Source organism: Fundulus heteroclitus, unplaced genomic scaffold, assembly GCF_011125445.2.
Source record: "Fundulus heteroclitus isolate FHET01 unplaced genomic scaffold, MU-UCD_Fhet_4.1 scaffold_57, whole genome shotgun sequence".
Classification (NCBI taxonomy): Eukaryota; Metazoa; Chordata; class Actinopteri; order Cyprinodontiformes; family Fundulidae; genus Fundulus; species Fundulus heteroclitus.
In genome coordinates, this window is record NW_023397000.1 from 716,077 (window position 1) to 730,246 (window position 14,170).

At 38.5% G+C, this 14,170-nt stretch overlaps 1 protein-coding gene across 1 annotated transcript in view; it reads right to left on the bottom strand.

The window, feature by feature from the left end:
* Positions 1-242: 242 nt before the first annotated feature.
* txlng (taxilin gamma) overlaps positions 243-14,170 on the bottom strand; it is a gene marked incomplete at its 3' end in the record, with an annotated part of 40,843 nt that continues 26,915 nt past the window's right edge. The window contains 3 exon segments of the mRNA XM_036133061.1: positions 243-335; positions 538-612; positions 1,258-1,377. Of these exon segments, the coding sequence (XP_035988954.1) occupies positions 243-335; positions 538-612; positions 1,258-1,377 (288 nt within the window).

Below are 14,170 nucleotides of genomic sequence, written 5' to 3' on the forward strand. Positions count from 1 at the left end.
ATGTACCTTCTATTCACAAACAAGGAAAATGACAATGAAAAGTTAGATGGGGGTAAAAGAAAAAAAAACACTTAATCAAGTCACCTTAACTTTGCTTAAAGTGCTTTTAATTTGTTTAAATTTTGCAGTAAGTTTTTAAGAGATCACACTGTAGCCAGGATATTTCTATTTGGTAAATGTATTCACCAATCACAATAAGACAAAGAGCTGAAAGAAAAGAAAAAAAATATATCAAAGCTCACCTTCTCCATTTCTTGTCTGAAGGTTGTGAAGACTTCATTACTTTTGGACAGAGTGCTCTGAAACTCTTCAAACTTGTCCATATACAGGGAGAGCTGAGAAGTGAGAGCAGCAGAAAGAACATTATACGAGAGCTGATGAGTGCAACACTAAATTGACTTTGATTATTGTATTACTTTGTGAATGTTTCTGCATTCACATCCTTTTTCTGTTGATTTTTGGCCTTCTGTAGACGTTTTTGTGGTACTTTTGTGTTTATAGCACAATGATCCAGCAGAGAAATTCTGAGCGGCTCACCTGTTGTTTAAGCTGAGTTTCTTGCTCTTTCATCGTCTCACATTTGCGTCTGGACTCTGTGGCATCCTTCAGCAGCTGAAACATCACAGTATAGACAGCTGTTCAGCTCAGAATATGATTCAGAGGATGCAATGTTTTAATGGGACATCTATTGTCCTTAAAATATTTACTCGATTAATCCTTCACACTTATTTCTTTGGGCTTGATGGCAGATTGGATGATTTTTTTTTTGCCCAAATCCTAAACAGCTGTTAGAAGGCATTGATAGTGTTGTGAACTCCTCAGTGAGTACAGTAAGTTTAGACTTAAAGTGGTGAATGCAGGAAATGGCTGTGATCATCAACCTCTCGTTCCTGTTTCACATTGTGGGATGGTACTACTCAGGGTTCTGGGTAGTTTTGTAGTGCAACACATTGCTACGCTATAAAGTAAGTGAGCAGACTTCTCTAACAGTGTTAATGTCAATGATTGGCTCATATACAACCTAACACAATGAGCATGAGTCACACACCTGGGTGGAACTGTAACTGAAACGAACTGTCACACACAAACTGTTTTTGAAAATGGAAGAACTCTGTATAAATCTTCTAGGAATTTCAGGAATAAACATTGGAACCAGTATTCTAACATTCTAATGATTAAATCTGCCAGTGTTCTGATGGGGCACTGACAACTTAGAATCATATTTGTGGAAGACACTCAAAGAGAGGTGGATCTTACAAACTCTCTCTCTCGCTGCTGTTTCTCCTCCACTTCTTTCATCATCTCAGTGATTCTTTGCAGCTTGGCATCCATCAGTTGCTGCTGCAGCTCCTTGTGCTTGAACACTTTGTCTATGTGCTGTGGTAGGGAACAATGTCAGCATGGAAGAAGAGCACAAGAACACAATGAATCATCTTCATTAGTAATAATCATGTCTAAAAACGTACCTAGTAGTTAGGGGGTTGCACTCCTATCCAAGTATTTGCCTGGGGTCCAGATCATGGCATTTGACTCAACTCATGTCCCCAATTGTGCTTCAACATGCTAATGTGTCTGCAGCTTGAAAGAGCTTAAAATTTCTATCAATCTGTACGACTGACCCATCTCTATCTGCAGTGGAGAATTTAGGTTTATGTTACATTTTAGAGCTGCTGAGATCACGGTACCCTATTCCATCTGCATACCATTCTATAGTGATGTTCTCTGGATGTTCATTTTATTTCTGTTATAAATTCTTGAACTTGAAGAGAATCTGTCACTCATTTATTCTATTTGTGTGCAGAGTTTGCTGTTAAAAGAACGCCAGTGCTCGACTCATTCCTTTCAACTATTGTCCCAATATCAGCCGTTGGGCTGATATTCACCGGAAATACCCAACAGAGAGTTATTTACTAAACATTAAATAACTTTAAACAGTGTGTAATAGCACAACAGACCCTTTTTTGTCTGCTCCCTGCTTGCTTGCATTTTGCCTGCCTTTCACTTTTTATCTCCTTTTCGTCTCTTAGCCAAAACTACAAAAAGTTGGATTTAGTTATTTATTTTTCTATTTTTATTTTTTCCCACATAGACTATATACAGCTAATCCACAGAAAATGCCTTCCTTACAGCCCAGAGGAGTTAGTTCTCAGGAAAAACACTGTTATGGAAAGAATTCAACATAAAGAGGATATGGAGAAGAACCAAGTAATTCAAAACATGTGCACCTTCACCACAGAGGACTTTGACACGCTTCTACAGAAAATAGCTGTTATGGAGCTGAAAATCCGCTGACTCAAACTGACTTATGATGTAAACGCTGTGTATGGAAATAAAACAACCCTGCCTGTGATTCCAAACTGTGACCGCCAGCCCAACAACTCAGCGAACAAACAGTTCCCTGAGGAAAACGAGAATCCCTGGACCACTCTGGCTGCAAGGTCAAAAGATCAACGAACCCCACACCTAAACAAAGAAAACTGGCCAATACTACAGAGAAGTGTCCCAAGAAAGGTGAAACAACAACAGGCTGTTCTCACAACAAATGATAGGAGTAAACCTGTTGGAATTCCGTTACTAAACAGATTTGCTCCGCTCCAACCCAGGAGGATCATGACAACAATCAAAGGTATGTCATCAATCTTTGCTCTAAGCTATCAGAGAAAAAATACGGCACAGAGCCAAGTACCCTAATATTATGCAATGGATCTGTAGGTGGGATTGTAACAAGAAAAACACAGAGGTGTTGATTTATAACTCTTTGACCTGTGGCCTGGTGTCTAATGTATAATCTGACCCAATCTGTATAATCTGATTGAATTTGACTTTGTAAAGTGCCTTGAGATGACATGTTTCATGAATTGGCACTATATAAATAAAACTGAATTTAATAATGTATCAGACATCCTTCCAACGATCATGAAAGAACACCCGACCCTGAAAAAACTGATAGTACAAGCTGAAGCCTTGGGCGACGCCTTCTGGATAAGAAAATCAGAAGTATTGAAAGGGGATTACATTGGTCAGCAAAATGTTGTTGATGGCCTTAATGTCAGGGTGATTTTCAGCGGTCCTCACATGACCATTAATTGTGGAGGTGAGATTTTTTTCAAGAGTTTTGATGCTAAACAAATGAGTAAAAAAACATGCAAACAAACAGCTATAACCTTCATACACAACTTTAACATATTTTGGGAGAGGAGACATCTGTTTAGCAGAGATGGTTTCTCTCTAAATAGGTGAGGTGCAAAATGCCTGATTTCAAACATCTTCTATTCTGCGAACCATGAACCATCAGCTTGGTCCAAAAACAAAGCTCAACCATTCAGTTAGAGCGCCTGGAAAACTGGATCGGCCTTTCTGGTACAGCACTCAGGTTTAAATCCTACTTAATGGACAGGGACTTTTTTGTGTCAGTTAGTAACTTTACATCAGAGATGACAAAAATCGCATGTGGGGTTCCCCAAAGGTCCATCCTGGGTCCCTTCCTATTCAATATCTACATGCTCCCTCTAGCTCAGATCATAAAAAAACAACATCAGCTACCATAACTATGCAGACAACACAGTTCTACATCACCATGTTACCAGGTGACTATGAACCCATTCAAGTGCTGAGTAAATGCTTAGAAGAAATCAATGCATTGATGTGCAATACTTTTCTTTAATTGAATAAAAACAAAACTGAAGAAATAATTTTCGCACCAATAGAGGAGCAACCAAAAGTTAGCACACAGCTTCAGTCGATTCAGCTAGAAAACACTGATTAGGCCCGAAATCTGGGTGTAGTGATGGACTCAGACCTGAACCTCCAAAAGCATCTAAAGACAATTACAAGGTCGGCTTTCTATCACCTGAAGAACATTTCCAGGATTAAAGGACTAATGTCTCAGCAGGTCCTGGAGAAACTAATTCATGCGTTTATTTTTGGTCTAATTAGGCGCCCGCCTATGCATTGAAAATGCATGGCGGAGGCCTTATGTTATGCACCTAATAAGGGTTTCTTTAAAATTATTATTATTGCTTTTTATTCTTCCGTCACCGTGAATACAGCCCGAACCGTAGGCTGTACCCCCACAAACTATATATCAAAACGTGCATCTCGACGGTGCGAAATGTGCCATTTGTACTTGACGCCATTTAAAGTTACCGTGGTGACAAAATTAACCAAAAACCACTTCTCAAAACCACTTCCTACACACAGTTGACCTCACAAAAATGCAGAGCTCAGCATGGTACTTTTTTTCGGTACAGTGGTTTAGGTGTTGGGCTGGTGCACCAAAGGTCGCAGGTTCGCAACCCGCCGGGGGGTACCCAATATTATTATTATTATTTTTTTTTACAAGTAACAAATAAATAATTTGAACAACTGATATAAATGAATGAATGATGAAAAAATTGCAACAGCAAGAACTACTGCTCATTAGCAGGCGCAATATGGACTTTTCAGCTCTGCACCGTCACATCAAAAAAACAACAGTTTTACTGAAGTTTTTTTTTTTATCTATTTTTCACCGGACTTTTTCTTCCAAAACTGCACCGCGTTGCTGCGCAATAGCACACATGAATTTCTGGACCTTCGGCGCTATAACAGTGATACATTTAACAGGTGTTACGGTAGCTGGTTGCGCTGCTGATAATATAAAGATGAGGAACAGAGCGCACCACTAGAGGGGCGCTAATGATCCTTTTGGATGTGGTCAGCACCCATTAAAACACGAAGAAGAAGAAGGGCGCACCACTTTTAAAACAGAAGAAGAAGTAGTGGTCATAAACGGTGATGCGGAGCTGTTATGGTAAGTGTGTTAAGCCGGGCATACACTGTACGAGTTTTTCAGTTGTGGTACTTATATACATCTCAAACTGTGCAACGGAACCGCAGGTTTAAAAGTTCACCGCTCACGATCTGTGTACGGCGCAACGCTCGGACGCGACCGGAGTGCTCATACTGTAGAAGAAGAAGAAGAAGAAGAAGAAGAAGACGGAAGTGTCGATGGCTACTGTAAACATTACCGGAGAGGAACGCGCTGCTTTGGCAGTATGTGCAATTTTGTGTGCAGAAAGCCCTAAAAAGAAAAGGCGACGACGTATTTGGAGAAAGACATGGCTGAGGAAACATGACTACTACGGTCTGCCAGTTTTACAGAAAGAACTTGAGGTAAGCTGGCGGCCGTTGTCGTGGCAAACTAGGTATCCCCGCCAGGATTTGTATCCCCTGCGTCGGGAGCGCGCATTCAGCTTGCTGAACGCAGTAAACTCCGCCTCATTTCCAGACAATTCGGCGTGAAAATCAAGATGTTTTATTTCTCTTAGCGAAATATAGGAATAGTGCCGTTACATTATCGTTCAGTTAATGGGTTAAAATTGAAAACGGATCACTTGTTAGTACGATCGTAAGGGATTGCTATGTCGGTTAAAACTAGACTGATCACTCAGTATAACACGTTCTGATAAAGTAAACGGCTCTGTGGTCATCTCCAGATGTGTCACGAAAGTATTAGCTTTATGTCATTAGATTGTTGCATGTCTGTCTGCTGAAACTAAAAACCCACCTTCCTGAGTCCATCACAGCTGTCTACTTGTTCGTTTTTTTTGTGTGGATAGACCCGCATGAATGGATTATATAAAGCTCATTCCAAGTGTGATCAAATTAATACAGAATAAAGTTACTGCCAAAATGATCAGATCTAATGATATTTTAATTCAGCCAAGAACCATATAAAGAAAACAAGATGTCGCTTTAAAAAAAAAGAACAGTATATGAGGAGTTTCAATATATATATATATATATATATATATATATATATATATATATATATATATATTACAATTTTATTAGAATAGGATTATATTTATTTATTTATATTAATATTTGGACTTCACATTAAAAGTTTTATTGATTTCAAACACTGCAGCCAATTGTTATATGTGCTGACCAGACAGGTTGGTCTGAAAGTTTTCCTCTCTAAGGAAACCCAGCAAGTTGCATCAAGTCTCTCCAAGCAGCATTCACTCCTCCTGAAAGAGCGTAGAGCCACAGTGGACAGTTGTCTGCATTGTTGATGGCTTTGCAGCAATCCCTCATACTGAGCATGCATGAAGCTTCATATTCATAAGTTAAACTGCTATCCTTAGGTTGTGAGAATTGATCCTTGCATTTTTACTGGGATTTTGAGGTTCTATTGGCTAATTTTTTCAAAGTAGGCTGACAGGAAAGGGGTTATGAGAGGGAGGAAGACACGCGGTAAAGGACCTCAGGCTAAGTCGAGGACTAAGGCCTCTTTTATATATATATATATATATATATATATATATATATATATATATATATATATATATATATATATCCGTGCACCATCAGAGCAGGCCCCAATCTTTGGATTTGTAAGTAATGCTGTCCTCATCTTGCACAAAGTCAGCCAAGAAATGTATGCTGGAAACAGACTATCATGCTGAGCATATATGTATCCCCTTTCAAAATGGATTAGCAGTATCCCACATTCTAGATTTTTGGCATATAAACACCTCTTATAACAACAAGCACCTGCTGAAAATTTGAAGCTGTTAGCTCTTTTAATTAAGAAGTAACAAGGGGATACAAAAATATCGGGGTCAGCCTGCCAGAATATGTATCCCCTTCCAAAATGGACTAACAGTAGCTCACATTCTTGAGTCTTGGCACATAAACACCTCTTATAATCACAAACAACTGTAGAAAATTTGAAGCTGTTAGCTCTTTAAATGAAGAAGTTACAAGGGGATACAAAAAATATCGGGTCCAGCCTGCCACAATATGTATTCCCTTCCAAAATGGACTAACAGTAGCCCACATTCTTGAGTTTTGGCACAAAAGGTGGGTTTTTAGTTTCAGCAGACAGACATGCAACAATCTAATGACATAAAGCTAATACTTTCGTGACACATCTGGAGATGACCACAGAGCCGTTTACTTTATCAGAACGTGTTATACTGAGTGATCAGTCTAGTTTTAACCGACATAGCAATCCCTTACGATCGTACTAACAAGTGTTACGTTTTCAATTTTAACCCATTAACTGAACGATAATGTAACGGCACTATTCCTATATTTCACTAAGAGAAATAAAACATCTTGATTTTCACGCCGAATTGTCTGGAAATGAGGCGGAGTTTACTGCGTTCAGCAAGCTGAATGCGCGCTCCCGACGCAGGGGATACAAATCCTGGCGGGGATACCTAGTTTGCCACGACAACGTGCACATTTAACACCCCAGCCTTTCGCTCTTTGTTTTTCAACAACGAGATATGTCGATTTTAAAAACAGAACAATGTATTAGGAATTTAAAAAAATCAATTTCATTTTATTAGAATGTGATGTTTAAAAATATTTAGACTTCACAAAGCTGGAGGTTAAAAGTTTTATTGATTTTAAACACTCTCCTGATGCAGGGGATACAAATTCTGGCGGGGATAAGTCGTTTGGCTGTGCTATCCTAGCGCAGCAGGTCTTGGTGATATCACAGTAAAATGAGCAAAAGTCTGGGCTATTTCTGCCCTGTGATGGACTGCCGACCTGTCCAGGGTCTACCCCGCCTCTCGCCCATTGACAGCTGGAGATCGGCACCGGTCCGAACCCAGCAGGGATAAACGTGTTAGAAAATGGATGATGGATGGTCTGGGCTATTTCTTTTTCCTTGCCATCAAGATCTTTGCCAACTGGCGCCAGAAAATGCTATTATTGGGCTTTCTTCGTCTGGAAACAAATGTTTACAACACCTTATACATTGAACGCACTCAGCTGACAATACAGCGATCTGATTGGCTGAGCAGCAAAAATCGAATCACGTGACCTCTCGGCCTGGAGCGCAACAGTTTAGATTTTTTATCAGCAATAACTTATTAATGTGCAAGTAAAAAACGCGGGATTATTGGTGTTTTGAGATCACTGCTATGTGTAGCAACCTAAGTGCAAGAAAGTTGCCGTCTGACAGTTCATACGAAACTTCTTAAGGAGACGTCCCACAGATTCTGGCCCACGGACTAAGACTCGTTTTGAGGAAACTACGGTTGTAGCTCAGTGTCTGCCTTGCGGTGGTTGCGGAGAGGTGTCTGTTTTGTAGAATAAATCATCCGCCGATGAGTTATTGATCTGGAAAGCCGAATCTGAAACCACCGAAAAACATTTCAGATCCCAAATGTACAGCGTTCTAATTCTTCCAGTCTATTAGCAGCTTCCCTTAAGAGGTCGGACACTGAACGTCTGCCTGCTGAGTTATTATTAAACAATGCTTCATGTCGGGGAAAAGCCATGTAGATTTGACCGAGGCAGTAAAATGCTAACCAACCAATGGGAAGAAGTTGAGCCCTTAAGACAGAGCCCTCCTCATTTGCATAATGAGGCAGAAATGCATACAGAAATGTAAAAAGGAGAGACAGAAATGTAAAAAGGACAGGCAGAAATGTAAAAAGGAGAGACAGAAATGTAAAAACGGCAAACAGAAATGTAAAAAGGACAGATAGAAATGTAAAAAGGACAAACAGAAATGTAAAAAGGACAAACAGAAATGTAAAAACGAGAAACAGAAATGTAAAAACGAGAAACAGAAATGTAAAAACGAGAAACAGAAATGTAAAAAGGACAAACAGAAATGTAAAAAGGACGAATAGAAATGTAAAAACGAGAAACAGAAATGTAAAAAGGGCAGATAGAAATGTAAAAACGAGAAACAGAAATGTAAAAAGGAAAAACAGAAATAAATAGCATCTGAGAAATAAATAGGGCAAAAAAAATACAAAGAAAGAAAACAGACAAAAATATTATAACATGCACATAAATAAATACTTAAAAAAATAAGTAATTCATAAATAAAGTGGCTAATTAAAGGAAATATATACATTTTGTCTCACTGTATAATTCATTTTCTATCTACATTTATTTGTGCATTGTATTTTTGGTGGCACATAATTGAATGCATATTAAGTTATTGAGCATTTATTTCTGTATTTATTTTTAAATATGGAAGACTTGGTCCTCCATACTCCAGGGCTCAACAAGAGTTCATCTAAAGATGTTTTAGAACTGATTGGTGACCTTTAGTTTATATTTCAGAAAGTTAGTTATAAGTAGAGTTATGTGGTTTTTTGTTTTTTGGATACAATCCGGGTTAGCACCCGAACATCCCTTTCAGACAGCTTCCTCGTGCGTCCACAGTTAATCCTGTTGGATGTGGTTCGTCCACATTACCCTGGACACCGTGGCTCTTGATACATCACAAACACTTGCTGTCTTGGTCACAGATGCAAGGCAAGGCAAGGGAAATTTATTTATATAGCACAAATCAGTACATAGACAATACAAAGTGCTTTACATGATTAAAATATAGCAAAATAAACGCAAGTAGGAATAAAATGTAGATAGAAAATAGAATAAAAGCAAGTACAGATAGAATGTAAAAACAAAGAAGAACATTAAAAACAGTAAAACAGTTTAACTAGAACAGTCAAAGGCAATTTTAAACAAATGTGTTTTTAATCTTGATTTAAAAGATCTCAGGCTTTCTGCACTTTTACAGTTTTCTGGAAGTTTGTTCCAGATAAATGGAGCATATGAACTAAATGATGCTTCTCCTTGTTTAGTTCTGGTTCTAGGTATGCAGAGAAGGCTGGAGCCAGAAGACCTGAGTGGTCTGGATGGTTGATACACTGATAACAAGTCTGTGATGTATTTAGGTGCTAAGCCATTTAGGGATTTATAGACTAACAGAAGTATTTTAAAGTCTATTCTCTGAGATACAGGGAGCCAGTGTAAGGACTTTAGAACTGGGGGGGATGTGCTCTACTTTCTTAGTCTTAGTGAGGACGCGGGCAGCAGCGTTCTGGATCAGCTGCAGCTGTATGGTCCACTTTTTAGGCAGACCTGTGAAAACACCGTTGCAGTAATCAATTCTACTAAATATAAACGCATGGATTAGTTTTTCCAGATCCTGCTGAGACATTAGTCCTTTAATCCTGGAAATGTTCTTCAGGTGATAGAAAGCCGACCTTGTCACTGTCTGTAAATGCTTTTGGAGGTTCAGGTCTGAGTCCATCACTACAACCAGATTTCGGGCCTGAACAGTGGTTTCTAGCTGAAGCGACTGAAGCTGTGTGCTAACTTTTGATTTCTCCTCTATTGGTCCAAATATTATTACTTCAGTTTTGTTTTTATTCAATTGAAGAAAGTTTTGACACATCCAGCAAGATGTGCACCAACAATTTGTCCTCCTTTGAACTCACCCATGTCACCCATAATGTTGTGTGCATTGCAATATTTTGAGCAAAACTGTGCTCTTACCCTGCTAATTGGACCTTCACACTCTGCTCTTATTGGTTCAATGTGCAATTAATGATGATTGGCCACCAGGCTGGTCCAATTTAGCCATGAAACCTCCCACACTAAAATGAGAGGTGTTTCAGTTTCATTCTCTTTATATATTGTATTTCACTTACTGAATTGAGTTACTGAAACAATTGTCTATACTTTTATTTATTAAGATTTAATGCTAGTGTTTATGTAAGGCAGAGGTTACAAATGTAAACGTTTCAACCTTTTGTTTGGACCGTTTTTGCCTTTTCTTCTTTCTATTAAAAACGGCTCTAAGAGAAGAGGTGGAAACGACGCCCCCAAAATGAAGCTTGTGGCCAAAAAGTGTATTATGTCAGTAGTGGTTTAGGACTACCGTAGCAAATGAATGGGAAACGTTGACTGTCGGCTGTCGCCAATTAGCTCATTAGCTGCGTCTCAGATCGAAATACGCAGTTTGCAGCTCTGCAGACGCAGAGTTTTCCCGGTCGGCAGGTTTTGATGAAGACAAATCCTTTTCACTCAGAACGTTTGATTTAAAATCCCCAAGCGATGAGAGCCTACGACCAAGGAACTCTGAAGCTTTGCCTTTGACGGTCATGCCCACCACCAGGTGGGCGCCTTCTTCAACTTCTTCAGAAGTTGAACGATTCTAGTTGATTACTGCAACTGTGTTTTCACAGGTCTGCCTAAAAAGTGGATCAGACAGCTGCAGTTGATCCAGAATGCTGCTGCCTACGTCCTCACTAAGACTAAGAACGTAGAGAACATGGACCCGGTTCTGAAGTTCTTTTACTGGCTCCTTGTATCTCAGAGAATAGACTTTAAAATAGTTAGCCTATAAATCCCTGAATGGCTTAGCACCTAAATACATCAGTCTTGTTATCAGTGCATCAATCGGCCAGACCACTCAGGTCTCCTGGCTCCAGTCTACTCTGCATACCTAGAATCAGAACCAAACACGGAGAAGCAGCATTTAGTTCTTATGCTCCACTAATCTGGAACAAACTTCTAGAAAACTGTAAAAAAGTGCTGAAAGCCTGAGTTCCTTTAAATCAAGATTAAAAACACATTTGTTTAGGATTGCCTTCAACTGTTCTAGTTAGACTGTTTTACTGAAACATCATTACTTCAACTTTGTAGTCCAACTGTTTTTAATATTTGCTATTAGTTTCTATTTTTCTATGTTTTATTTTTTTCCTACATTTTATTCCAACTTGCTTTTATTCTGTTTTATTTTCCTGTATTTTAACAATGTAAAGCCCTTTGCATTGTCTTTTATACTGAAATATGGTTGATCTTGGGAAGTGTGAATTACCATTTAAAATTGATATACAAGTTGCACCTGACTATAAGTCACAGGATCAGTCAAACTGTGAAAAAAAGTCTGACTTATAAGCTGAATAATACGCTAATATGTATAAAATCATCATTTATAGGGTACTTTACATTGGGAGGTGGCTGTCCTCAACACTAATTCCTTAATTCCAATTCAAGAAAATTATTATTAGTCTTAGTGAGGACGTGTGTTTTTTGGACAAATTTGTCACCATGGAAACTTGAAATGGCGTGATGAGAAAACGATAAAAGATATCCAAATACTAGGGCTGGGCAAGTTAACGCGTTAATTTTGCGTTAATTCATTAGACTATTAACGGCGATATTTATTTTATCGCGCATTAACGCATGTTGCTCACATGCTTTCAGTCAGTGTCAGTCAGCAGGCGCGCTGACTGCAGCGCGCTGTCACGGCAGCACTCTCCCGCTCCCCCTCCCCTCTCGTACATGGCTCAGCGGCGCCAGCCAATCAGCACGCAGGCTCAGCCTGGCCCGCCCACTCAGCTCTCACACAAACTTAGCAAAGAAACAGCTGAGAGAGACCGCAGCAGCGAAAAAACATGAACAGGGGAAGTAGCACTGTTAGCTTTATTTTAATACCGTAAATGAAATCAAGCTGTATGTTTTGTAAAAAGCCGGTTCATTTCAGTGGAAACACAACAAATTTATCTAAGCACGTGAAAAAAACATGAAAACGTCGAGCCCCAGAAACGGAGAGAGGAGATGAAACTTCTCTCATTGCCCCGACAGACCCACAGACGTCTCTGACTGAGGCGTTTCAGTCCTCCAGGGAACATCCAGGTAGATCAGTGGATGGATGGATGGATGGATGGATGGATGTTACTGGAGCCCACACATAACATGTAATTAAGACCTTGAAAGAACCCAGTACATATATTAAAAAGTGTTATTTAAGATAAGATAACATTAGCTAATCCTTTTTTTATCCCACGACCGGGAAATTTATAGGATTAAAGCAACAGGCAGGTCCACACAACACAGACAAAATTACATAAGGATTGAAATATATAAGAGGTGGATTAGCGAAAAAACACTGAACATAACATTATTATTATTATTATTATTATTATTATTATTATTATTATTATTATTATTATTTACTTGTAATAATAAAATAAAAACCACAAAACCCAAAAGGTCAACAGTTTCATGATACATCAAGCTTAGGGACTGGCTAATATACAGCAGGTCAAAAAAGGCCATATTTTGGCTGCAGTGCTTGCTGTTATCTTATGAAGAAAAGATCAACTAGTGCACTAAATTCAATAGATGGGTTGAAAATATCCAGTATAAAATAAGTGCTACAAATGTTACAACACTTTTGTTCATATGGCAGCAGAACAAGTGCTCTTTACACTACTTTTGAATTCATTCTTGGAGTTTGTAAATACAATGCAATTAATCGCGATTAATCGCGGCGATTAATCGCGATTAAATATTTTAATCGTTGCCCAGCCCTACCAAATACCGTTTTCACTTCTGAATAGTTCAAAGATATATCTACAAACTGGAAGTTAAACGGTGTTCGTAGGTGAAAGCATGACGAGACAGTAGAGCATTGAAAATGGCCATTTTTCAGTGTTTTTTTGCGAATTTTGTTCCAACCGTAACTAGAAATGGCGTCAAGTACAAAAAGCCCGCTTCACGGCGTCGAGTCAAACATTTTGATATATAGTATGTGGGGGTAGACCCTATGGTTCGGCCTGTATTAACGGTGACGGAAAAATAATAAATTTGTGTCGACAAATTTTATAAAACTTGGAATCTCATTCTCTCCTTAGTTGATTCAACTTCCTCAGATGATTAAAAAGTATGGCTTTAATTAAGATACTCTGACATACCCCCTCTCTAATTGTATCACTCCTAATTTTACAGCCAGGATTTTAAGAGAGGCCAGCGGTTGGGTTAGGGATTTGGTGGTCGAACCTTAAGCACAACATGTAATAACTGTTATAGTTATATTTTTGATTTTCTTTTCTAAGCATTTCAGATCCCTCCTCTAAATTTTGTTTTTTATTATCATCATCATTATATATATATATATATATATATATATATATATATATATATATATATATATATATATATATATTTTTTTTTTTTTTTTTTTTTTTAATGTAATTTGATTGTTGGTTTGGTAACTGTTCTCCCCTCCTGTTTTCTCGTTAAGAGGGAGAGAATCATGTTTGCTTATTGTTAACATTTTTCACTGTATTCCTGGGAATGTAGGGGGGTGGGGGATAGGTGAAATGTATTCTCATGTAAATGAATGTATTGCACCCTTCTAACCCAATAAAAAATATATATGGAAAAAAAGAAAGAAAATAAATCTTTAGACCTTTAGTGATGATCAAGTCCAAAATATGTCCCTGTTTGTGTGTTGGCTGTTTAACATACTGAGTTGAACCAAAGTTTCTAAGTGTGTCACACAGTTCTTTTGCACTTCTTTTGAGAGCCAAATGTTGAAAAGAGTCAAATTTTCCCAAAAAGACCT